Source organism: Grampus griseus (genome assembly GCF_964374135.1).
Source record: "Grampus griseus genome assembly, chromosome: 12".
Classification (NCBI taxonomy): domain Eukaryota; kingdom Metazoa; phylum Chordata; class Mammalia; order Artiodactyla; family Delphinidae; genus Grampus; species Grampus griseus.
The window spans coordinates 9,274,179-9,301,967 of record NC_139006.1 but is presented as its reverse complement, the minus strand read 5'-3'; the positions used below and the strand labels follow the sequence as shown (position 1 = coordinate 9,301,967).

Genomic DNA, 27,789 nt, shown 5'->3' with positions numbered 1-27,789 from the left:
AAGGCACTCACAGCTTAGGAGTCGTGATTTGAATTAAAGTGTTCAGGGAGAGATGTTGAGACTGTGAGACTGACAGTGTGGATTTGGGGGATTGATGTTGAAGCCATGAAAAACTAATGAACAGCCACCAAGAGAAGAGATCACAGAGAAAACAAAGTAGAGAAAACCAAGGAAGAACAGTTTCGAGAAGACAGATGTTGATTGATAGAAACAGCCATAAAGAGGCCAAGTGGATAAGAATGAATACACATCTGTTATATTTTGTCCTTAGCAGGAATATCTGAGGGAAAGGAAAGGCCAGAGGCTAGAGCTTAGAGTAAGATGGAAGAATAGGGGTGTCTGGAAGTGGGGCCGTTTGGTTTTAAGTGTTTAACCTTTTAATAACAAGCATTCCCTTCTGCCTAAATTACTTTTAGATATGTTTCATTGGCCTGGTATCTATTAGGATAAAATGATTTAAAGGATCTCTCATTTTCAGGGAAAATAAATATATTCCTCCTGGACAAAGAAATAGAGAAGTCATATCCTGGGGAAGTGGGCGACAGAATTCACCGCGTATGGGCCAGCCTGGATCGGGCTCCATGCCATCGAGATCCACCTCTCACACTTCAGATTTCAACCCAAATTCTGGTTCAGACCAAAGAGTAGTTAATGGAGGCAAGTATTTTGACCAAATTTGTCAATGTCATTGATCAAATACATAGTTTTCTGAATATTTAGTTTTACATCGTTGATAAGAACATGCATACCTTTAATGATTTCTGTGGAGTAGTTTTCACTTAATTTAAATTTGCCTTTGTGGATATCAAATTAGTAAAACTAGTAAAAATTAGTATGTTATTGGCATATACAGCATTTAGCATGATGAAATACTCATGTATTAAGATAAAGTGCTAAATGTAACCAAAGACATTCACTTGGCAAAAAGAACACTCCACATATATGAAGAAATTGGAAACTTTGGGTAGGTTCTCAGTTTTAAAAATACTGGATGATAGAATTATTTAGATATAGTTTACATGGAAAATCCCAATCTGTGTGAGACACTGAGTGGTTAATATAGATTCATTTTTATGAACTGTTTGTTTATATATTTATATTCTGCTTACTTCAAGAAAGGATTTGAGGTAACTTGCAATACAAGACACAATCAAGAGTCATGTGAAGATGGTGAAGAAAAAATGTGCTTAAAAAAAATAGAAACAACTCTTAGTGTAAGGGTGAATATTGTAGTTTAGCTTAAGTAAAATACAGAAACTTGAGTCTCTAGTAGGAAGATATTTTTTTCTATTCTGCTTCCGTATATAGGTTAAATATAGCCCACGGGTCATGGATCTCTCATACAAGTCAGGGATATTGGACACAGCAGTGCCATAGACTGTATGGAACCATGGTAATTAATAATACTGATGGGGGACTTCCCTGGCAGTCCAGCGGTTAAGACTTGTGCTCCACTATTTACAGTAGCCAGGACATGGAAGCAACGTAAGTGTCCATCGACAGATGAATGGATGAAGAAGATGTGGCACATATATACAATGGAATATTACTCAGCCATAAAAAGAAACAAAATTGAGTTATTTGTAATTAGGTGGACGGACCTAGAGTCTGTCATACAGAGTTAAGTAAGTCAGAAAGAGAAGAACAAATACCGTATGCTAACATATATATGGAATCAAAAAAAAAAAAAGGTTCTAACGAACCTAGGGGCAGGACAGGAATAAAGACGCATATGTAGAGAATGGACTTGAGGACACGGAGAGGGGGAAGGGTAAGCTGGGACGAAGTGAGAGTGTCATGGACATATATACACTACCAAATGTAAAATATAAAATAGATAGCTAGTGGGAAGTAGCTGCATCACACAGAGAGATCAGCTTGGTGCTTTGTGACCACCTAGGGGGGTGGGATAGGGAGGGTGGGAGGGAGACGCAAGAGGAAGGGCATATGGGGATATATGTATACATATAGCTGAAAAAAAATAAAATGGGAAGCTTTTTAAAATTCATTAGCCTAAAATTAATTTTATCTTATTATTTGAAAGTAGTTATAAGGCCAACTCATGGGATTCTATTTATATTACTATTAAAATTATAATTACTCATGGAAAAAAAAAAGACTCAGTGCTCCAATGCAGGGGACGTGGATTCAATCCCTGGTTGGGGAACTAAGATCCCACATGCTGTGCAGCACAGCCATAATAATATAATAATACTGGTGGTGTGTTAGTTACTAACTCAGGGCTAACAGTGGACATTCAATTTTAGGTATTTAAGTTTGGAAAGTTAGAAAAATAGAGAACACTAAGTTTCCAATTTCATTTGTTTTCATTGAGTCTTTCTCCAGAATTCCTCTCCAATGAACACTCTTGAGTATTTTCTATACATTTGTATTGGGGGTGAAATTTCTTTGCTCACTGAGTAAAGAATTTTAGTTGTTCATGAACAGAATTTTCAAAATAAAAAACCTGAAAGGGGCTGGGAAATGTATGATACTCAAGTGTGTGGAACCCTATGGAGAGGAGACCTGGACTGTTTCCTAAGATTAAGGTAAGTGATATGTCATGTTACGTGTTAGCTGTATCTTGACCTGTGCATATCCCTCAGTGTCGGTTTATTTGGTGATGACTGCTTTGTAGTTGCATTGTTTATTAAGCAGTCTCTTAGATGAATGTTTAACTGCATAAATTATTTAGAAGGTCCCCTTTTTCTAATTTGATAAGATTAAAATATGTGTTTTGAAAAGGCAATGAATATTAACCTGTCACTCCTGTGACTCTAGAAAATAGTAGAAGTAATGTTCTATTTCTACTTAAATGTACCTGCTTAATGAGATTTCAGACTCAACCTTACATTAAAGTATAAACTAGATAAAAACCACAGACAGTTATAAGAAACCAGCATTTTTAATGAGATATAATAGCTGATGTGTCAAGCTAAAACTTTTAATAATAATCTTATTCCTGAGTTTTGTGATTTATTGTGTGAAATTATCTGGTGTATGTTATACTCCTTTTAACAATTGATTACCAAGAAACAGTTATAGAAGCAGAATTAATAGGCAAAGTCTTAACTGTCTTCTTCAGTAGTATGTGTAGATCCTAATTAACCCTTTGGGAACGTGTATTCATTTAAACAGACTTAATTTTAAGGAGGTTAAAGTAAAATGTGAATTTATGTCAGTTAAGTTATGCTAAAACTTATCACAAATCAAATGACTGTCCTCAAAGGGTTAAAATGTGCAAGAAATCATTTTTGTCATTTTACTTTTTTTTCTGTTTACTTTTTTCCCTCATTTTTTTCTTTAGTTTTTATACTTTCCTTCATATCATTTGTTCTGTCAGGTGTTCCCTGGCCATCGCCTTGCCCATCTCCTTCCTCTCGCCCACCTTCTCGCTACCAGTCAGGTCCCAACTCTCTTCCACCTCGGGCAGCCACCCCTACACGGCCGCCCTCCAGGCCCCCCTCGCGGCCATCCAGACCCCCGTCTCACCCCTCTGCTCATGGTTCTCCAGCTCCTGTCTCTACTATGCCTAAACGCATGTCTTCAGAAGGTACAATACCACAATTTGTTCATGTTTTTGTTTGTCTTTGTTTAACTCCTATGTGAGTTTATAATTACAAAATAGTTTCCTCTTCATTATTTAATAACCTATAATTTCTGTGTTTTAACTTTAGTTTATTAAAACTATTTCTATTAACCTTTTGTTCATTAGAGAGAAATTTGATAAATGCTGTGTGAAGCTATGAACTATCCTGAATTGTAAGAATGAGGGTTTTGTCTCTGCCTGGTAATGATGCTCTTTACAGCCCAGGGCCTTCTCCCTTCCACTTTACATACAGTGTACAGTGGTTAATGGTAAACAGTGAACTTTCTTCATCAGTCTTGGACTTTTTGTAGAACCTATCATTTTATAGCTCCTTGGCCAAGGTACTAGTGAATTTGCCTGTTGGCCATAGGCAGGAGTGATGGTTTAGGGGTCCTTTTTGAGAGGGACATTACATGTAGCTGCCTTTGTGTGTTTACTCTTAGATTACAATACAGAGTTTAAATTTGTGTTTTGGGAATTTAAAAAAAAATAGTTTTGTAATATTTCATAGTAAAAGTCTTTAATGTGGAAGAAGTTCTTGATCTAAGATAAAATTTTTATCTTAGAAAGCTATGTATGAATTTTTAGGGTTTTATTTATTTCCCTTGTCAATAAAAAAGAATAAAATACTGTAGTTCTCATTCATTGATGCTAAATCCACCATTGCTACATATCAGATACATGGATGTGTTGTAGAAAGGTCACATTTTAATCTAAATGTCGTGCGTAAGTAAAAAACCTTTTTTCTGAATGATAATGACCTTTGACATTATTTCAGAGTATTTGATATGTTAAAATTTTAATCTGATTTGTTCATTAAAATTGCAGTTGATATTGCTTATGTTGAGACTAACACAGTTTTCTGGCATAAAATGCTTCCCTGGAGAAAACTAGTTGGCTGTTTTTTAATAAATTGTTGTCATCCAGGCAGGGAGGTCATGTGATCTTGACTAAAGCAGCTAACCTTGTTAGCTGTTGAACAGCATCATCAACAGCATGTTGAACGGCATGATTTTCAAGGTGACTTCCTTACTCAGAAGTGCCTGTGATGGTGCCCTCTAAATGAAAAGTTACATTCTGTTGACATATTTGTTGTGGTCTATTGTTTGCATAAGTGATGTTCGTGAGAATATATTAGATAAAATACAACTCATTAGTGAGTGTGAGCGTGTTTACGACAGTTAGATGTAAGGACTCACACAAAAGTACACCTTCTGCATATTCAGGGATGCTGTGTTATTCAGTTTTTCTTTTTAAATAATTTGAATTAAAATGTTTTCTAGTCATGTAGTTAGGTGACACTGAAGCATTTTTGAAATGTGAACTTCAAAATAAAACTATTAAATATAGTGGTTTTCTGTGTTTAATATGGAGACTGTATTTTGTTTCTGAAAGTATTTTACATATTGCCAAAGACTGAATTTTTTTAAGTTAGAGTTTGATTTCATTGAGCTATGCCAGCCGTCTTTCTTGGTCTTTTTCTGTAAAGGGACGTAAAAATTATGTATAAATATGCAAATACCCAGTTCTTAACTCATTCTTCAATATAAATTGTATCTCCAGTTGAAAATTATATAACATTAACATTCTTTGTAAGATCGTGCCCATGATTGAATTCCTACTCAGGGCACAAATTAATGTGACATTCTAAAGAGTTTGGCAAGGGACTTCCCTGGCGGTCCAGTGGTTAAGACTCCACATGTCCACTGCAGGGGGCACGGGTTCGATCCCTGGTCGGGGAACTAAGATTCTGTATGCCGCATGGCGCAGCCAAAAAAATAAAATAAAAAATAAAGAGTTTGGCAAGGTAAGGGTAAGGGGCCTTGGCTTTGGCATTAAGAATGAGTTTTGCCAGGTGTTATCACTGTCAGGTTTCTGTGGTAAGAGTCATTGTGTCCACTGTTTTCGCCTGACAGTTTTGTTTGAATGCACAGTAGACTTCTTTATAAATAGAAATTGCTAATGGGGTGACAGAATTGATTGATGTGGAATTTTGACAATTTGTATAGTGCAAATTTCTTCCCCAAATGTCAGTTATTCTAGTCTATAAGTCATGCCTTAATGGTAGAATTTTCAGTTCACAGCCTGTTAAGTATGAGACACTTCCTACAGGTGAGGACTGTTTTAAGACATGGGTCGTGAAATTGTTCACCATGGCAGAAGAGGTAGATAAATTAAGGTTTTGGAGAAATTTAAGAAGGAAAATGTGCATCTTTTTACTAGTACAAAGACATATCGCGGTCAACAGTTCGTTGTTTAAAATTTTTTTCCCCGAATTTTAGAGGTAATATATTGTAGAAAATTTGAGGGAAAAAGGTAAAAGTATGTGTTAAAATAAAAATTATTGCCTCATGTAGCTATAACTCTGTTAATATTTTATTATATTTATTTTTGTATGCCTACAAATAATGGGTATAGATTAAAGAAACTGCTAAGATCTCTGAAGAGATATGAATGACATCTTATTGTTAGATTTCTTACCACCAACTGCATCCCTCCCTTTCTTTAAAAAATAAAGGGAAATAAAATAAAATTTATTTGTCAGATTTTATGGCATTCCACAAAATAATTCTGAAAGAGTATGGCCAAAAATATGTGTGGTGTTTGTTTCCTTTTTCTTAACCAAGAAGAAATGAGAGAGAGGGAATGTGTGTGTGTGTGTGTGTGTGTGTGTGTGAGAGAGAGAGAGAGAGAGAGAGAGAGAGAAAGAGAGAAAGAAAGAGAAAGAATGGTCTTTGTGTATTTAGCAAAACAGTAGTACTGATGGACATTGTGGCATTCATGTGATGTTCACTGTTTCTTTCTTAGGGCCTCCAAGGATGTCCCCAAAGGCCCAGCGACACCCTCGAAATCACAGAGTTTCTGCTGGGAGGGGTTCCATTTCCAGTGGCCTAGAATTTGTATCCCACACCCCACCAAGTGAAGCGACTGCTCCTCCAGCAGCAAGGACCAGTCCCGCAGGGGGCACGTGGTCATCAGTGGTCAGCGGGGGTAGGTAACACTTGGCTTGGAGCATAATGACAAAGTTCATTTTGTTATTCTACTAGATGTAAAAAGGGCTGAGCTTGAGCTATGTTAAATATATATATGAAAAATAGTGGAGTAACCAGGAATTGGGAAAACAATTTTTTTTCTGGGCTCTACCACTTACCATATGTTAGGGCAAATCATGTGATCATTCTGAATTTCAGTTTTCTCAGTGAGTAATCTTTAGCTAATCTACTTTATGGTCTTGTGATGAAATTCATGTGGGGTTCATAAATAAGAATATACTTCATAGTTTTATAAAGTATCACTCAAAGGGAAGGCAATTATAGTACATAACATTTGGAGGGATCATATTTCGTGTCTTCTTAGCAACTTTGTTAATTGATTCATTCCACAAACATTTATTTTGGACTTACAGTGCTGTGTGTTCCCCCCCCCCATTCATTCATTCCATACATTTTTATTGACATCCTGCTTTATGCCAGGCAGTATTCTGGGCGCAGGTCCTTGTGTTTCCTAGCATCAATATATGGCACTAATTCCTGACCATATTTCCCTTTTAAGGAATAACAAACACGGGGGCCCGAGTTTTATCTCTGATTAGTCTGAAGAATATGCTGATGGCAGCTATAAAAGTGTGAAAAATACACTTTGACAGGATCTTACAATTAAGACTGCTTTTGGGGCTTCCCTGGGGCTTCCCTGGTGGGCCTCTCACTGTTGTGGCCTTCCCCGTTGCGGAGCACAGGCTCTGAGCCTGTGGCTCAGTGGCCATGGCTCAGGGGCCCAGCTGCTCCGCAGCATGTAGGATATTCCCGGACCGGGGCACGAACCCATGTCCCCTGCATCAGCAGGCGGACTCTCAACCACTGCCACCACCTATTTTAAAGAAACAGTCTCACTTTTTAGTAGAGAATGTTATCTTTATCCTAAAAAGTAGCATTTTTCCTGCCTTAGAAATCCAGTTTCTAAATTCATTTAAAATACTTCGTTTTAGAATTAATACAATTAGTTAGGAGGGAAAACTACTGTGGGGCATAGGTATTAGTAATTGCTTTCATTCTTCAGATATTTGTATTGTCCATCATCACTGCTATTCCTGAGACTTTGGAAAAGAAAACAGGGTGATGGGATAAAAAGTAATTGGGGAGGAGGTCAGATAGAACTATTTTACCTAGATCTTCAGAAAAGCCTTTTTGAAGAAGTGGCATTGAACTGAGAATATAATGGGTAACTTTTCTCTTTCTTGTAGTTCCAAGATTATCTCCTAAAACTCACAGACCCAGGTCTCCCAGACAGAATAGTATTGGAAATACTCCTAGTGGGCCAGTTCTTGCTTCTCCTCAAGCTGGTATTATTCCGGCTGAAGCTGTTGCTATGCCTGTACCAGCTGCATCTCCTACGCCTGCCAGTCCTGCATCCAACAGAGCTGTAACCCCGTCTCTTGAGGGTATGTAAGAAAGGGCTTCCAGATCCACAATGTCATTTGTGAAGTTGAGTGTTAGAGGTTTAAAAGTTTATGAAAAATGGCTATGTTGTTTTATTCATAGGTATGTATCAATATTTGAGGGTACATTTAAAATTTTATACAAATAAAGTTAGTTGTTTAAGTAATGCTACTAATTTCATATGTTATTCTTGAATGTGTGTTGTTAAGATAGTTTACATTCCTGGGTAGTAAATGTCAATATAAATAAAATTATTAGTGTTTCATATGTCTGCAAAGTTGGAAAGCCTCTGTTTAAATGTTCTTTTCCAAAAACATGGGATCAAAATTGTTGAATATGTTCCCCTTTTACTGCTATAGCTCCTATCTAACTTTGAGTTTTTGTAAAATATTATTTTCTAGCTAAAGATTCCAGGCTTCAGGATCAGAGGCAGACCTCTTCTGCAGGGAATAAAGAAAATATGAAGCCCAATGAGACATCACCTAGCTTCTCAAAAGCTGAAAGTAAAGGTTAGAGCTTTAAAAAGTCTTTGGGTATAACTGTAGAAATAGGAAGGAATATGTCTTACTCTCATGCCCAATACAGAGTATTTTTGGTCAGTACTTTTTCTTAGGATTGTGCATACTTAAATGCATAATTTAACATGTCAAAATCTATAATTAACATATTGAAATTTTTATTATTTTGATAATAGAGTTTATTTTCATTTCTAACATCCCATCCTAAAAGAATTTTAAGTTAAAGATTAGAAATAAATCTGGATCTAACACTTCTTAATTTTACAGGTATATCACCAATTGTTTCTGAACATAGAAAACAGATTGATGATTTAAAGAAATTTAAGAATGACTTTAGGGTAAGTATTGTATTGACTGATGAATTAGAATTAAAAAAAATTTTTTTTAAGCATTACTAAAAATTCTTACATCATCCATTTACAAAAATGCATTATGTATACACCCAGAAAAATCAAACCATGTGTATAGAAAGCTAAACATCTTTTTTGTTTTTTTCCTTTTTAATTTATTTATTTTTTGGCTGCGTTGGGTCTTCGTTGCTGCACGTGGGCTTTCTCTAATTGCTGGGAACAGGGACTTCTCTTCGTTGAGGTGCGCGGGCTTCTCTCATTGCGGTGGCTTCTCTTGTTGCAGAGCACAGGCTCTAGGTGCGCGGTCTTCAGTAGTTGTGGCACACCAGCTCAGCAGTTGTGGCTCGCGGGCTCTAGAGCGCAGGCTCAGTGTCGTGGCGCACGGGCTTAGTTGCTCTGCGCCATGTGAGATCTTTCCGCGAACCCACATCTCCTGCATTGGCAGTCAGATTCCCAACCACTGTGCCACCAGGGAAGTCCCTAAACATTCTTAAAGTTGTCTTTGCGTATTCTTAAAGTTGTCTTTACATATGCTTTAAGTGAAGTAACTAAAATCATGAGATTTGGTAAGAACAATACAGATATTAAATGAAAGAGAATGTAATTCTGACATTGGAAGTCACCATAACGTAAGTTATTTGATATTCATTTGACTACTTTATTCAGTGACAGTGGAGCAAGGCCAAGGCATTGATTATCTGATGTGGCATGTGGAAGATGTACTGGACCCTGGTTTTACAAAAGAGTTGCAGATTTGCACAAATGTATTGTGGTAGACATCCTTCTATAGTATCATTTCTCTCCCTTAAGACTTGCTGGATGTACTCTGATCTCTCCTTTTGCACAATATTTACTGTTAACATATTGTGCATATCAAGGTATATTTTGAGACCAAATCAAGAAATCATCCTGAAACTTAGCTTCTTAATGGAGGAAAATCTGATTATCAGCCTTTGAAAGAAGACTTAAAAGATGAATGGATCAAAAGCAAAAAGCAGCCTTTTCCTAGCCTGTTGTTCTAGCTTCCTAAAAATTAATAAGTTTTTGCCAGTAGCTTCATTCCTGACTTTTTGGCACCGTTTAAAATATTAAATATTATTTCATACTTTAGCACATTTATCTATTCAGCTTTAATGCTATTAGCAGTTGTAAATTTAATTTTTAATTTTTTAAGCTATAGTTAGTGCATGGACACGATACAAAGAATGCCCAGTGACTGAATGCCCAGATGCCCACTACCAGGTTAATACATCAAGCACTCCAGCACAGTTAAAGTCTCTGTGTACTTACCCGCCTCAGCTGCATCCTCCTGCCAGAGCGAAGGGTATCTTTCCTTGCAGTTCTTTATACTGCAGATGAAAAGATCCCTAAGCAACAGATGGTATTATTTTGCATAATCTTCAGTTTGATATAAGTGTCATGTTCTTGCCCGTACTTTTATTTCCTCAGCATTATTTTTTACAGTCGTTCATTCCCTTCTTATAGTACACTTGCATGAATTTATTATGTTATGAAGAAAAGAAATTTTTTTACTTTGAAGCATATTAGTATGTTATTTGTAACAGTTTTATTGAGGTATAATTTGCATATCATACAATTTAGCCGTTTAAAGTGTACAATTTAGCAGTTTTTAGTATATTCACAGGGTTATACAGTCATCACATAAGCCCTTAGCAGTCACTGCTTATTAGCTTTCAAACACTCCTCCCCCCAACCCCCATCCTAAACAACCATTAATCTGCTTTTTGTCTCCATGGATTGCCTGTTCTGGACATTTCATATGAATGGAACCATACAATAAATGGCCCTTTGTGAGTGGCTTTTTTTCACTTACCATCATGTTTTCAGGATTCATCCATGTTGTAGCCTGTGTCAGTACTTCATTCCTTTTTATGGATGAATAATATTCCACTGTATGGATAGACCATGTTTTATTTATCCATTTATCATCAGTTGATGCCTCTGGGTTGTTCCCACTTTTTGACTGTTATGAATAATGCTGCTATGAATATTAGTATACAGTTTTGTGTGGACATATGTTTTCATTTCTCTTGGGTGTATACCTAAGAGTGGAATTTCTGGTTCATCTGGTAACTCTATCCTTAACCTTTTGAGGAAAACTTCTGGACTCTTTGCCAAAGCAGCTATGCTATTTTACATTCCCATCAGCAGTATGGGAGGGTTTCCGCTTCTCCACATCCTTACCAGCACTTGTTATTGTTTGTTTTTTTGATTATAGTCTTCCTTGTGGTATGTTGTGGTTTTGACTTGCATGTCTCTGATGGCCGATGATGTTGAGCATCTTTTTATATGTTGATTGCCCATTTGTTTTTTGTTTGTTTTTATCTTTCTGCACATTTTAGTGAAGTAATTCATAACTACTGATTTTATTAGGAGATATATGTTGATGAAAGTATCCCCAAACCATCACTCATGAAGATCATTGCCTGCTATTTTTCACAAGAAGTTTCAGCCTTATACATAAGATGTTTACATATAACAGAACTGACATTACCACAATATACATCAGTATTTATAGTCACAATATGGACATAAATGTCAACATCTATCAAATAATGATAATTAGATATCTATGTGAATGTCATTTTCCTTGTATTTCCTTCTGTTAGACATACTAAATAATCAACTAATTATAACGTAATGGGACAGGCAAAATGCCAAAAAATACTTCTAGTTATGAATTAAGGAAAATACAGACATGATAATTGATTGCCCATTTGTATGTCTTCTTTGGAGAAATGTTTATTCAGATCTTTGCCCATTTTAAAAATTGAGTTGTCTTTTTATTGAGTTGTAAGAGTTCTGTATATATTCTATGTACAAGTCTTGCATCAGATGTGTGGCTTGCAATTTTTTCCTCCCATTCTGTGGGTTGTCCACTTTCTTGATGTTGACAACTAAAGCACAAAATTTTTTAATTTTGATGAAGTCTAGTGTATCGATTTTTTCTTCTGTCCCTTGTGCTTTTGGTGTCATATCTAAGAAACCATTGCCTAATCCATACTCATAAAGATTCAAAGATTCACTCTTATTTTCTTCTCAGAGTTTCAATTAAGGCTGTGATCTATTTTGAGTAATTTTTTTTTAAATTTCAGTGTAGTTGATTTACAGTGTTGTGTTAGTTTCAGGTGTATAGCAAAGTGATTCAGTTAACACGTGTGTGTGTGTGTGTATATATTCTTTTTCAGATTCTTTTCCATTATAGGTTATTACAGGATACTGAATATAGTTCCATGTGCTATACAGTAGGTCCATGTTGTTTTTCTATTTTATATATAGTGTGTATCTGTTAATCCCAAACTCCTAGTATATGCCCCCGCTCCTTCCCCTTTGGTAACTATAAGTTTTCTGTGTTTGTGAGTCTGTTTCTGTTTTGTTCATTTGTATCATTTTTTTAGATTCCACATGTAAGTGATGTCATATATTTGTCTCTGACTTACTTCACTTTGTATGATAATCTCTAGGTCCATCCATGTTGCTGCAAATGGCATTATTTCATTCTTTTTTATGGCTGAGTTTGTGTGTGTGTATGTGTGTGTGTGTGTGTGTGTATACGTATACCTACACATCACACCACATCTTCTTTATCCATTCATCTGTCGATGGACACTTAGATTGCTTGCACGTTGTGGCGGTTGTAAATAGTGCTGCTGTGAACGTTGGGGTGCACGTATCTTTTCAAATTAGAGTTTTTGTCTTTTCCAGATATATGCCCAGGAGTGGGATTGCTGGATCATTTGGTAGCTCTAGTTTTAGTTTTTTAAGGAACCTCCATACTGTTGTTCTTAGTGGTTGCGCCAATTTATATTTTGAGTAATTTTATTATTTTTTTTAAAATAAATTTATTTATTTATATTTTTTTGGGCTGCATTGGATCTTCGTTGCTGCGTGCAGGGTTTCTCTAGTTGTGGTGAGCGGGGGCTACCCTTCATTGCAGTGCACAGGCTTCTCATTGTGGTGGCTTCTCATCGTGGTGGCTTCTCTTGATGCGGAGCACAGGCTCTAGGCATGCGGGCTTCGGTAGTTGTGGTGCACGGGCTCAGTCGTTGTGGTGCAGGGGCATAGTTGCTCCGCGGCATGTGGGATCTTTCCAGACCAGGGCTTGAACCCGTGTCCCCCGCATTGCGGGCAGATTCTTAACCACTGCGCCACCAGGGAAGTCCCAATGATCTAGGTTTAAATCTTGCCCTCTGTACAACATTGAGGAATGTTGTCTACATCTCCCAAGCCAAAATGGGATAATTGTAGAACTACTTCATCGTGTTCTTCTGAAAATTAATGAGATACTGCCTGTAAAGTGTTTAATATAGTTCTTGACACATAGTATATACTCAATAAATATTAATTTTTATTACCAAAACATAGATGAACCAAAGTTGTACTGGCAATCACAGGTTTCTTTTTCTCTGAGTCACATAAGAATTTTAGTTTTCCCATAAAAATGTCCATTCTACCCAAAGCAATCTATGGATTCAGTGCAATCCTATCAAAATTCCAATGGATTTTTTTACAGAAATAACGCAAACGATCCTAAAATTTTATATGGAACCATAAAAGACCTGAATAGCCAAAGCAGTCTTGAGAAAGAACAAAACTGGATGTATCACACACTCTGATTTCAAACTGTATTACAAAGAGGTAGTAATCTAAACAGTATGGTATTGGCATAAAAACAGAAACAGATCAATGAAACAACAAAGAGCCCAGAAATAAACTCATGCATATACAGTCAATTAATTTATGACAGAAGAGCCAAGAACATACTATGGGGAAAGGACAGTCTCTTCAATAAGTGGTGTTGGGAAAACTGAACAGCCACATTCAAAAGAACGAAACTGCACCACTGTCTCTTTTTTTTTTTTTTTTTTAATTATTTATTTTTTGGCTGCGTTTGATCTTCGTTGCTGCAAGCAGCCTTTTTCTGGTTGGGGCAAGCGGGGGCTACTCTTGTTGTGGTGCGTGGGCTTCTTATTGCAGTGGCTTCTCTTGTTGCGGAGTGTTGCGGAGCACGGGCTCTAGGCATGCGGGCTTCAATAGTTGTGGCCCACGGGCTCTAGAGCACAGGCTCAGTAGTTGTGGTGCATGGGTTTAGTTGCTCCGTGGCATGTGGGATCTTCCAGGGCCAGGGCTTGAACCCATGTCCCCTGCACTGGCAGACAGATTTTTAACCACTGTGCCACCAGGGAAGTCCTGCACCACTGCCTTATACCATACACAAAAATCAACTCAAAATGGATTAAAGATGTGACAGTAGGATCTGAAACGATAAAATTCCTAGAAGAAAACATAGGCAAGAGCTCCTTGACGTTGGCCTTAGCAGTGATTTTCTTATTTGACAATAGAAACAAAGGCAACAAAAGCAAAACTAAACAGCTGGGACTACATCAGATTAAAAGTCTTCTGCATAGCAAAGGAAGCCATCAACAAAGTTAAAGGGAACTACCAAATGGGGAAAGTATTTGTAAGTCATATATCTTATGAGTTAATATCCAAAATGTATACAGAACTCATACAAGTTAAATAGCAAAAATACAATCGATTTTAAAATGAGCACAGGATCTAAATAGACATTTTTTCCAAAGAAGATGTAAAGATGGCCGACGGGTCCATGAAAAGGTCCTCACTAATTATTAAGGACATTATTAAGGAAATGTAATTATTAAGGAAATTATTAAGGAAACGTACATCAAAACCACAATGAGGGGACTTCGCTGGTGGTCCAGTGGTTAAGAGTCTGCCTTCCAATGCAGGGGATGTAGGTTTAATCCCTGGTCAGGGAACTGAGATCCCATATGCTGCGGGGCAACGAAGCCTGTGCACCACAAATAGAGAGAAGCCTGCCCGCTATAACAAAGAGCCCACGTGTCACAACTAAGACCCGATGCAGCCAAATAAATAAACAAATATTTTAGAAAAACAAAACCACAATGAGGTATCTCATACCTGTTAGAATGGCTATTCTCAAAAATACAAAACAAGAAATAAAAAGTCCTGGCCAGGATGTGGAGAAAAGGGAACCTCTGTGCACTATTGGTGGGTAAATTGGTGCAGCCACTATGGAAAACAGTATGAAGGTTCCTCAAAAAATTAAAAATAGAACTATCATATGATCCAGCAGTTCCACTTCTGGGTATTTATCCAAAGGAAGCGAAAACACTAACTCGCAAGATATCTGCATGTATATGCACACACAATGGAATTACTCTTCAGCCATAAAAAAGACGAGTAATTGCCATTTTTGACAACATGGATGGCCCTTGAGGGCATTATGCTAAGTGAACTAAGTCAGAGAAGTTCAAATATTGTATGCTCTCACTTATTTGTGGAATCTTAAAAAAAAGAAAGAAAACAAAACAAAACCCAGACTCATCAGTACTGATTGGTGGTTGCCAGAGGCAGTGGGTGCAGCAAAATGAGTGAAGGTGGTCAAAAGGCACAAACTTCCAGTTATAAATAAGTCATGGGGAAGTAATGTACAGCATAGTGACTATAGTCAATAATACTGTATGGTATATTTGAAAGTTGCTAAAAGAGTAGGTCTACATAGTTCCCACCATAAGAAAAAAATTTTTAACTGTGTGGTAATGGCTATTAACTAGACATTTTGATCATTTTGCAGTACATACATATATTGAATCACAATGTTGTACATCTGCAACTAATACGATGTTACATGTGAATTATTTCTCAATAAAAGAAAACAGTGGTTCAATTTTGAAAAAATAAAAAGGAGGGGCTTCCCTAGTGGTGCAGTGGTTGGGAGTCCGCCTGCCGATGCAGGGGACACAGGTTCGTGCCCCAGTCTGGGAAGATCCCACATGCCACGGAGCGGCTGGGCCCGTGAGCCATGGCCGCTGAGCCTGCACGTCCGGAGCCTGTGCTCCGCAACGGGAGAAGCCACAACAGTGAGAGGCCCGCGTAACGCAAAAAAAAAAAAAGGAGAATAATCTCAGTTTTCTTTTGTTTAGTATATTGCAGATAGGAAATACGGAAGAATGTTCAAAAGCATGAATAATTGTGCCTTATTTTCCTCATTTATAAGATTGCGCTAATAGTATGTACATCAAATAGGGCTGTTACAATGACTGAATGAATGAGTTTGTAAATAGTTTAGAACAGTGTCCAACCCATAGTGAGTACTATAGGTATGTTTGCCATTATATGAATAACAACATCAAAAGCCTTATTTTTGCCTCGCTCAAAGACCCTTGTGACAAATATTTAAAGTTTTATGCAATACACAATTGGTCCGTTACGCATATAGCCTCTACTAAACATTAAGTACCTATATTGTGACTTAAACTCCCACTGTGTCCAAATGTTGCTTTCACCTTCTGCCGTCAACTACTTTATAACTATATTGGTGATGCAGTGAAGCTTGAGAAGCCCCTGAGATGTGTGGTGCTGCTTGCCAGGATACCAAGGGCTCCGGTAGTGAGAATTGACAGTGGTCCGCCTTTCCTGAGGCTGAGGAGGTAGTTTGTCTCTCGTCTTGCAGCCCCTTCTGCTGCACAATTGCTCTTTAGCTTATTCTCACTGCCTAGGGCTGCTGCTTGGATTTATTCTCATTTCCACCATGGCTCCTTCTACTTGCTGCCCTTTTCTTCTCTTTTTCTTGTCATTTCCTTCAGCTATTCCTGTTTTCTTTCTTCTGTGGAGTAGGGCATCTTAAATCATCATCAGACAGTAGTAGCATTGACTGCTTCTGGTGTGCAAACTTAAAAACCCCATCACTTATTTTACTAACGTTTTTGTCTTCTGGTCTTCTTGTTGGTGCTTCTGTTTTGTGGTTTCCTTTATGGGTTACAAGGTCTAACTGACCTACATGTCTAGCCAGGTCTCCCTTTGAATCCACCTACTTCAGACTTTCCAACTCACCACTTCTCAAGGTCAAGCCCAGGTCTTAGTCCAGCCGCCATAATGGTCTCTCTACACTCTTACTTGGCTTCCTGCAGTTCATTTTCCACAAAGCTGCTGTGCTTATCTTTGTGAACTATAAATCTTCTCAGTCTGTACCTGCTTAAAATTCTTCAGTGACTTCTCATTATCCTGAGAACTAAAAGTTAGAGTTCTTAACCTAGCTTTCAAGTTCCTTTATCATCTCGCTCCTCCTGGGTGAATTTGTCATTTCTTGACTCATCTTGTGCCCGCCAGTACTTTTCTGTTCCACAGCGGGGCCATCTTCTCCCTTTCCTATGGGTCTTTAAACATGCTGTTTCTTGTACTTAGACTATTAGTCCCTTTTCCAAACTCCCCCACAAACCCCCAAGATCTTTCACACTTTAGACTAGATGACATTTCCATTGAGAAGCCTTCTCTTTCCGTGAGTTGCTTTTTGCCGTGGGATCCTATAGCATTTACCCCAGTTTGTCAAGTGTTTGATCTCATCCAGATGGAAAGCTTTGGGAGGATAGGAACTATTTCATATTTCCATTCCTAGCACACACAGTTTCTGACACATGGTATGCACTCAGTAAATATTTAACTTTTCAGGCTGGGACATTTTAGTGCTTGGATGGCTGTAGTTGTGTTGTATAGACATTTTGTTATTGTTGCCTTACAATGAAAACATTACTCGTAAAGTTCGAAAAAAGCCTTATTCAGTTTGTGCTCATGGAAAAAAATTGATTACTAGAGTTATTGAAAATATTTAAGTATAATTATTTCCTTTATTTAGTTACAGCCAAGTTCTACTTCTGAATCTATGGATCAACTGCTAAACAAAAATAGAGAGGGAGAAAAATCAAGAGATTTGATCAAAGACAAAATTGAACCAAATGCTAAGGATTCTTTCATTGAAAATAGCAGCAACTGCACCAGTGGCAGCAGCAAGCCGAGCAGTCCCAGCATTTCACCTTCAATCCTCAGTAACACGGAGCACAAGAGGGGACCTGAGGTCACATCCCAAGGGGTTCAGACTTCCAGTCCAGGATGTAAACAAGAGAAAGATGATAAAGAGGAGAAGAAAGATGCAGCTGAGTGAGTAAACCTGGAATTTAGCACGCCTGTTACTTACTTAACTTTTCCTTAAGGTGTCCAGAGCCTTCCAACTCAAGAATCTATCTAGACTTTTAGACTGCTTTATAAGTAGCTCTCAACTTAAGAAAAAACTGGTCTAAACAAATGACGTCTTAAGTCATTTAGGTCATTGCACCCTATACTCTTCTTCCCTCCTCCATCGTTTTTCCACCCTGTGGCAAAAAAACCGTATGCATAAATTAAGAATGGCTTAATTATGGCTTAATGGGAGTTGAAAAATCACTGGCTTTGGGACTGATATCCCCTGTATGCTAGTCAGTACCCACCTCCTGGCTGTGCTACTCGACTAAGAACTTACACTGCCAAGAAGAGAGAGAAGTCTCTGGTGCCCCTACTTGGAATTCAACGTGTTTTCCGTCAAAAAAAAAAAAAGTTTTAGTTAATAGTTAGATTTGTTAAAATAGAATTAATTCTGCACATCCAATATATTATCAATTAAATGGGCTTTTGTGGGCTAGTCTCGGAACCTAACCACACCACCATTGATTTATTTGTTCTGGGTTCCATACAACCCAGTTACAGATGAACTTTTGGAATGCAAATATTGGTAAGTCAAGGAGCACTTATTCTTAATTTGAGGCAAAAATTTTTTATTAGAATCATGGTTTTTCCCAAGATATTTCATATAGGAAACAATTTATCACATAAAAAATACTGCATGCTAGAGAATTGGTATATTAAGGATTGCTTTTATGGATATTTTATAAGGGGCTACTGTCTTTTCAGTTTAAGTTTTGTTGATTGCTTTTGAGAGAACCATTCGTATTGCACTTTTTTAAAAATTTGTCCTTTTTTGGCTAGTAATTATGTATATGTGTGTTTTAATTAAGAGAGTTAGTGATCTTCTAGTGAGAATTGTTTAAATGTTTAGCCATTTAAAAAAAACTGTCAGGTATAAAAGACTTTACAGTAGCATAAGTTCCATGCAGATTTCACTGGGCTTTATTTTTTTTCCGGTGTAGGCAAGTGAGGAAATCAACGTTGAATCCCAATGCGAAGGAGTTCAACCCTCGTTCCTTTTCTCAGGTAAGTTTTTCTCTCTTTGAAGTAATCTAGCCTCTTAAAAAAAAAAATTATTTGTAGTAATATTCCCTTTCCCATTCCTGCCATCTAAATTCAGTTATAGTATGCTAAAACAACTTTTAGTTTAAGTTCTTTTTTGTTCTGTAGTCATTAATGAATATTTTTGAGCCATAGGAATAAATGCTAGTTTTGTCATCAATTAGATGTGGTCTGGGGCAAATTTTTTAATCTTTCTGACTCAGAATTTGAAGATGGTTGGCCAACGAGGCTCTCAGGTTCACAGATATACAGTTATTATTCTACTGACTTTGTAAGATGATGTGTTTATTTTTTAATTTTTAAAAACAGTCTCCAGTTCCTTAAAAATCACCACTGCTGTTTTTAATAGCATTGTTGATTAATTGGTAACATTAATCAACCAATAATACTTGGTTATTGGTAACATAACCAAGTATTTTTTTTCTTTTATTTGAAACGTGGAAGTTTATTTTCTGTGAGGTGTTTTCATTAAGAGGTACTGCTTATCAACAGTGAGTAGAACTGAGAAAGATGGGGGGAATCAGTCCTCAAATTGCAGTAATGGTTAGCTTTTCACCTGAAGGTAGTTGATTTTTGTTTTTGTAGCCAAAGCCTTCTACCACCCCAACTTCGCCTCGTCCTCAAGCACAACCTAGCCCATCTATGGTGGGTCATCAGCAGCCAACTCCAGTTTATACTCAACCTGTTTGTTTTGCACCAAATATGATGTATCCAGTCCCAGTGAGCCCAGGAGTGCAAGTAAGTCATAGAATTTGGTGTTCATTTACCCTCTCTAAGTTATTTGTATTTGACACCAAACACTCTGTAGGTATGCAGTGATTTGAGGCAGTGATGGTATAACAGAGGTATTTAAAAAGTGGAAGCTTGCAGTGTGGTGTGCTGTTAGTTTAAGGACCTAAATCTGAGAATGTTTCTGGTAAGAAATATGATTCAGATTTACTGTAGTTCGGGGTTTGTCCTTTTAGCTGTGGGTGTGATTTTATTTTTTAATGACTCATAAAGAATCAGGAAACCTCAGAGCTAGCTCTCTAGCAATATGCAACTAAGAGAGAGTGATAAAATACATTCTTACTATCTTGAGAGCCTAATCTTCAGTTTTTGTTTTTGTTTTTTTTATTCCCTTAAGCCTTTATATCCTATACCTATGACGCCCATGCCCGTCAATCAAGCCAAGACATATAGAGCAGGTAAAGGTGAGAATAATCCTGCCTGTATTTGCTTGTAGTTTGCATGCTGCATGAATTAAATAACTCAGTTTATAATGAATAAATATTTGTGGTTCAGTTTTGACTTTCAATGAAGCTGTTCATTGACTTCTGTTGCTCAACGTTACATCAGGTATTTAGATGCATTTTTATGAATAAAAACAGGAGGAGAAAATACCCATCAGTCGTGAATTTCAGGATCCTCTTCACAAAAAGTGATTTAATTTTGAAGTTTTCAATGTTAAATTTGGAAAAAGGGTTCGCTACGTTAATTAACTAGCTGCTGACGTTCTTATTTTATATAATATATGATTTTTTTCCCAAAAATTTAGAATTTCTTTTTGAGCAGAGATGGCTCACTTCAGAAACCATCAAAATGCTATTAGAGGAATGTTTCCTCATCTTTAAAATGAGAGTGTTGTATAATCTAGTATTCTCTGTGTAGAAGAGCCTTCATAGAAAAAAAACACATATTTATCTTAAAAGGAAATTTCTTAATGTTGAAAAATGCTAAAGGGTTCCCCTCTTTTGCCATTTAGGTAATTGAGAGCAATTATTTGCTATAATTTTATTGAGAATAGAAAGTAGAATGGTTTATATAGTAAAGTCATTTCTCAGTGCCCACTAATTACCCCCATCACGCAAATTTCACTTCTTTTTTTCTTTTCCATTATAGTTTATTGCAAGGTATTGACTGGAGTTCCCTGTGTTGTCTGTCTCATATATGGTAGTTTGTATCAGCCAGTCCCAGGCGCCTCATGTGTCCCCACCGCATTCCCCTTTGGTGACCATAGTTTATTTTCTGTGTCTGTGAGTCCATTTGTTTTGTAAATAAGTTCGTTTGTGTCATATTTTAGGCTCATATACGTGATATCGTATGATATTTGTCTTTCTCTGCCTGACTTCCTTCACCATTAGTATGATAATCTCTGGGTTCATCCATGTTGCTGCAAATGGCATTATTTCATTCTTTTTTATGGCTGGGTAATATTCCATTATCTATATACCACATCTTCCTTATCCATTCATCTGTTGATGGACATTTAAATTTAAGTTGCTTCCGGGACTTCCCTGGCAGTCGAGTGGTTAAGACTCTGCGCTTCCAATGCAGGGGGCGCAGGTTCAGTCCCTGGTCAGGGAACTAAGATCCCACAAGCTGTGTGGTGCAGCCAAAAAAAAAGTATGATATCCTTTATCTTTCCTTAGAACACTGGAACCTATTGGAAGAACTCTACCTTAGATCATTTAAAGTTATCTAGTTATAGGGTTAATCTTATTCTGAGGACCTGCCATTTCATTTCTACATACTTTTTCATTTCTACATACATACGTGTGTATTATATATAAAAGTATGGACATTTTTGTTAGATAGCCAGAGTCTGTTATCACACTTTATAAAAATAAACAGTAATTCTTTTTATCATCTAATAACCATCATAATCAGATTATCCTGACTGGGCCAAGAATATATTTTTACAGTCCGTTTGTTTTGAATACGGATCAAAATAAGATCTTCACATTATTATATTTGTTACATGTCTTTGTAGTTCCCCTGCTGTTTTTACCACTGCTGTTGCTTTGTGGCAGAAACCAGTTACTATGTAGCATGTCCTGTATTCTAGATTTGTCTCTTTACTTCTTGTGATGTCATTGTTTACATTCAGGTTTAACTTTTTTACGGGAAGAGATAAGAATACTTGATAGATATTTGTGAGTACTCTATATTGGATCATTCGAGAGCTGTACAATATCTGGTCCTACTTTGCGTTATGGTAAGATTTATTAAGGGCTCAGGTGGTGATAGCCTGATCCTCCCCTCCCCAATCGTAAAGTTTTCTATTAGTCTTTCATCTAATTCATTAATGATTGATACGTAACATCACCTTTTCATTGGGCGTGGTTCTCAAATTTTAGTGTACATTAGAATCACTTAGAGAGTTTGTTAAAAACACCAATTGCTTGGCCCCATCCCCAGAATTTCTAATACAGTAGGTTTGGGGCATAGCCTGAGAATTTACTTTTCTAGTGCAATTTATAAAAAACCCAATTCCCTAGTGATCCTGCTGGTACAGGGCCATACTTTGGAAATCACTGTAATTAGGAGTTTGAAAACAGCGATTTCTCAGTTTCTAGTATTTCTTCTCCATTTATTAGCTAGAATCATTCTGTAAGGGACTGTTCTTTTTAACAAGGGCTGTTTAGGTATCCTGAAATAGTTTGTATGGGAAAGTTATGAATACATGGATTTTCATATAATTTTATATATTCATTGTATTTCAGTCAATTATTTTCTTTTTGCTGCTCCCATTGTCCCATCTTTGATCGATGGTAATCCCTTCAGGTTGGCTCCCGTGTCCTTTGGGTACTACTCATTTGTCTCTGATAGCTTCCTTTCTGCTACAAATTTGATGTCTCAGGCTAATCTTCTTCTGACTCTAGACCTGGATCAGTAATCCTCCAAGCAACCCTCATTCTCTTTGCTGGGAAATAGTATTTAGAAACCATTTTCTGGTCATTGGATATATTCATTGCTATTGAGTTAATAATATCTGTCTTTGAACAAATTACCACAAAGCTTAGCTGCCTAAAACAACAAACATATATTATTTCACTTAGTTTCTGAGGGTCAGGAATCCAGGAGCTACTTAGCTAGGTGGTTCTGCCTTAGAGTCTCTTAAGAAGTTGCAGACAAGATGTTGGCTAGAGCAGTGGTTATCTGAACTGGGGCTGGTGGATCTGCTTCCAGACTCAGAGCTGTTGGCAGGATAGTTCTGGTTATAACATGACAGCTGGCTTCTCCCACAGTGAGTATTCAGAGAGAAACTGACCTAAATGGAAGCTACAGTTTGTTTAACAATCTAACCTTGGAAGTGACGTATCTTAACTTCTGTCATTTGCTATATAGATCAAGCAGAGCGAATCTGGTGCTTGTGGGAGGGGACTGCATAAGGGTGTGAATACCAGGTGGCGGGATCATTGGGGGCCATCTTAGAGGCTGGCTTATTTACATTTTCCTATAATGTGTATTAGATGTTTCCAAACTATTTGTTGTCTAACTCCTGGACTACAGAATAAAATATAAGATTTCTTTAGTATCTATTTCACTAAGAATTCTTTAAGTGCCAATTTTCAGAGTCAGGAGTTGCTACCCTTGTTACTTCCAAAATACCATTTTCTATAGTTACTGAGTTATGTCAACAGTTTGACACATAGGTAGGTTAATCTGATTGAGTTCGTTATCATTTGTAAGGATAGTTTTTTAAATTAATCTTATTTTTTATGTGTGAAATATGTATTTTCAAAGTGGAAATTACATAAAAAGATTATTCAGGGCTTCCCTGGTGGTGCAGTGGTTGGGAGTCTGCCTGCTGATGCAGGGGACGCGGGTTCGTGCCCCGGTCCGGGAAGATCCCACGTGCCACGGAGCGGCTGGGCCCGTGCGCCACAACTACTGAGCCTGCACTCTAGAGCCTGTGTTTGCAACAAGAGAAGCCACCACAATGAGAAGGCCGTGCACCACAACGAAGAGTAGCCCCCGCTCACTGCAACTAGAGAAAGCCAGCACGCAGCAACTAGGACCCAATGCAGCCAAAAATAAATAAAATAAAATAAATTTATTTTTTAAAAAAACACATTTTTTCATTTTCACCAAGAACTTTATTGGAACAACATATTCACCATTTTGTTCCACTGCCTTCTGCCATTTTTCAGGCAACTTCATAATTCCAACTTCCCAAAACTTACTACCTTTTTGAGCAAAGAACTGTACCAGGTGCCTTTTACAGTCTTTGAGGGAATTAAAATTTTTTTCCATTAAGAGAACTTTGTAAAAACCGAAATAAATGGACGTCCGAAGGTGCAATGTCTGATGAATACAACAGATAAATCAGAACTTCCCAGCCGAGCTGAAACAGTTTTTGCCTGGTCATCAAAGAAACATGTGGTCTTGCGTTATCCTGATGGAAGATTACACTTTTTCTGTTGACTAATTCCAGATGCTTTTCGTCGAGTGCTGCTTTCAGTTGGTCTAATTGAGAGTAGTACTTGTTGGAATTAATCGTTTAGTTTTCCAGAAGGAGCTCATAATAGAGGACTCTCTTCCAATCCCATCATTTACACAACATCACCTTCTTTGGATGAAGACTGGCCTTTGTTGTAGTTGGTGGTGGTTCATTTTGTTTGCCCAGCGATCTCTTCCATTCCACATTATTGTACAGTATCTCCTTTTCATCGCCCGTCACAATTTGTTTTAAAAGCAGAACATTTTCATTATGTTCAAGTAGAGAATCGCATGCAGAAATACAGTCCAGGAGGGTTTTTTTCACCTAACCTATATGGAACCCAAGCATCAAAGCGATTCACATAACCAAGCTGGTGCAAATGATTTTCATCACTTGATGTGGACATTTTGAGTGTATCGGCTATCTCCCACATGGTAGAATGTTGATTGTTCTCAATTAATGTCTCGATTTGATCACTATCAACCTCAACTGATGTATCCGACCGTGGAGCATCATCCAGCACAAAACTTCGCAAATCACTTTTGACACGTTCAATTGGTCATAGCACCTTTTCCGTACACTACAGAAATCTTTTTTTTTGCATTTCATTTGCATTTTTACCTTTCTTGAAGTAATAAAGCATAGTATGCTGAAAATGTTGCTTTTTTCTTCCATCTTCAATATTAAAATGACTACACAAAAATTCACCAATTTTGATAAGTTTTTTTAAAAATGCACGCTGGTGTGACAGCTGCCACAATACAATCTAACAAAATTGTTTCGAGTGAAGTTATAGACAGCTAAGCACTACTAGAGCCATTGTATAGAACAAAACCAAACAAACTTTTTGGCCAATCCAATACTTTCATTGATTTTTCTCTTTATCATTTCCTTTCTTTGTTTTCTTTGGATTTAATTTTCTGTTCCTTTTCTAGTTTCTTAAGGCAGTTGCTTAGATCATTGATTTTAAAACTTTCTTTATTAGAATAGAAGATTTAAAGCTATACATTTCTAATCATTGCTTTAGCTACATCCCTAAAACTTGATGTGTTTTATTTTCATATTTCATTCAGAATATTTTCTGTCTTATGATTTCTTCTTTGACCAGTGGGTTATGTAGTAGTGTTTTGTTTTGTTTTGTTTTTTAACATCTTTATTGGAGTATAATTGTTTTACATTGTTCTGTTAGTTGCTGCTGTATAACAAAGTGAATCAGCTATATGTATACATATATCCTCATAGCCCCTCCCTCTTGCGTCTCCCTCCCACCCTCCCTATCCCACCCCTCTAGGTGGTCACAAAGCACCGAGCTGATCTCCCTGTGCTATGTGGCTGCTTCCCACTAGCTATCTATTTTACATTTGGTAGTGTATATATGTCAGTCCCACTCTCTCACTTCATCCCAGCTTACCCTTCCCCCTCCCCGTGTCCGTAAGTCCACTCTCTACGTTTGTGTCTTTATTACTGTCCTGCCCTTAGTTTCATCAGAACCTTTTTTTTTTTTTTAGATTCCATATATATGTGTTAGCGTACGGTATTTGTTTTTCTCTTTCTGACTTACTTCACTCTGTATGACAGACTCTAGGTCCATCCACCTCACTACAGATAACTCAGTTTCATTTCTTTTTATGGCTGAGTAATATTACATTGTATATATGTGCCATATCTTCTTTATCCATTCATCTGTTGATGGACACTTAGGTTGCTTCCATGTCCTGGCTATTGTAAATAGTGCTGCAGTGAACATTGTGGTACATGACTCTTTTTGAATTATGGTTTTCCTCAGGCTATATGCCCAGTAGTGGGATTGCTGGGTCACATGGTAGTTCTATTTTTAGTTTTTTAAGGAACCTCCATACTGTTCTCCATAGTGGCTGTATCAATTTACATTCCCATCAACAGTGCAAGAGGGTTCCCTTTTCTCCACACCCTCTCCAGCATTTATTGTTTGTAGATTTTTTGATGATGGCCATTCTGACTGGTGTGATGGCCATTCTGACTGGTGATACCTCATTGTAGTTTTGATTTGCATTTCTCTAATGATTAGTGATGTTTAGCATCCTTTCACATGTTTGTTGGAAATCTGTGTATCTTCTTTGGAGAAATGTCTTCTGCCCATGTTTGGATTGGGTTGTTTGTCTTTTTGATATTGAGCTGCATGAGTTGCTTATATATTTTGGAGATTAATCCTTTGTCAGTTGTTTCTTTTGCAAATATTTTCTCCCTTTCTGAGGGTTGTCTTTTCATCTTGTTTATGGTTTCCTTTGCTGTGCAAAAGCTTTTAAGTTTCATTACATCCCATTTGGTTTTTTTTGTTTTTATTTCCATTTCTCTAGGAGGTGGGTCACTAAGGATCTTGCTATGATTTATGTCATAGAGTGTTCTGCCTATATTTTCCTCTAAGAGTTTTATAGTGTCTGGTCTTACATTTAAGGTCTCGAATCCATTTTGAGTTTATTTTTGTGTATGGTGTTAGGGAGTGTTCTAATTTCATTCTTTTACGTGTAGCTGTCCAGTTTTCCCAGCACCACTTATTGAAGAGACTGTCTTTTCTCCATTGTATATTCTTGCCTCCTTTATCAAAGATAAGGTGACCATATGTGCATGAGTTTATCTCTGGGCTTTCTATCCTGTTCCATTGATCTATATTTCTGTTTTTGTGCCAGTACCATATTGTCTTGATTACTGTAGCTTTGTAGTATAGTCTGAAGTCAGGGAGTCTGATTCCACCAGCTCTGTTTTTTTTCCCTCAACACTGCTTTGGCTATTTGTGGTCTTTTGTGTCTCCATATAAATTTTAAGATTTTTTGTTCTAGTTCTGTAAAAAAAACGCCACTGGTAATTTGATAGGGATTGCATTGAATCTGTAGATTGCTTTGGATAGTATTGTCATTTTCACAATATTGATTCTTCCAATCCAAGAACATGGTATATCTCTCCATCTGTTTGTGTCATCTTTGATTTCTTTCATCAGTGTCTTATAGTTTTCTGCATACCGGTCTTTTGTCTCCATAGGAATGTTTATTCCTAGGTATTTTATTTTTTGTTGCAATGCTAAATGGAATTGTTTCCTTAATTTCTTGTTCAGATTTTTTGTCGTTAGTGTATAGGAATGGAAGAGATTTCTGTGCATTAATTTTGTATCCTGCTACTTTACCAGATTCATTGATTAGCTCTGGTAGTTTTCTGGTAGCATCTTTAGGATTCTCTATGTATAGTATCATGTCATCTGCAAACAGTGACAGTTTTACTTCTCCTTTTCCGGTTTGGATTCTTTTTATTTCTTTTTCTTCTCTGATTGCTGTGTCTAAAACTTCCAAAACTATGTCGAATAACAGTGGCAACCTTGTCTTGTTCCTGATCTTAGTGGAAATGGTTTCAGTTTTTCACCATTGAGAACAATGTTGGCTGTGGGTTTGTCATATATGGCCTTTATTATGTTGTGGTAGTAGTGTGTTTTTAATTTCCAAATATTTGGGTATTTCTGTTTTTTATTTTTCATTCCATTATGATCAGAGAACAGACTGATATGAAATGCCATTTTCATCATATATTAAGTGTCCATGTG

At 37.1% G+C, this 27,789-nt stretch overlaps 1 protein-coding gene across 17 annotated transcripts in view; it reads left to right on the top strand.

The window, feature by feature from the left end:
* The window catches only part of ATXN2 (ataxin 2), a 126,204-nt gene that overhangs the window by 70,876 nt on the left and 27,539 nt on the right, over positions 1-27,789 (top strand). For 15 of the 17 annotated variants that reach the window (XR_014297510.1, XR_014297511.1, XR_014297512.1 and 12 more), the window contains 10 exons: positions 479-657; positions 3,344-3,553; positions 6,398-6,580; positions 7,830-8,027; positions 8,427-8,534; positions 8,811-8,881; positions 17,592-17,893; positions 18,916-18,979; positions 19,601-19,753; positions 20,142-20,208. Coding sequence is in view for 9 of the 17 variants with exons in the window: in XM_082667375.1 (XP_082523501.1) it covers positions 479-657; positions 3,344-3,553; positions 6,398-6,580; positions 7,830-8,027; positions 8,427-8,534; positions 8,811-8,881; positions 17,592-17,893; positions 18,916-18,979; positions 19,601-19,753; positions 20,142-20,208 (1,535 nt within the window). In the remaining 8 variants the exon portion in view is untranslated. The remainder of the gene's footprint in view (positions 1-478; positions 658-3,343; positions 3,554-6,397; positions 6,581-7,829; positions 8,028-8,426; positions 8,535-8,810; positions 8,882-17,591; positions 17,894-18,915; positions 18,980-19,600; positions 19,754-20,141; positions 20,209-27,789) is intronic. The other 2 variants (XM_082667376.1, XM_082667381.1) reach the window with 1 other exon arrangement.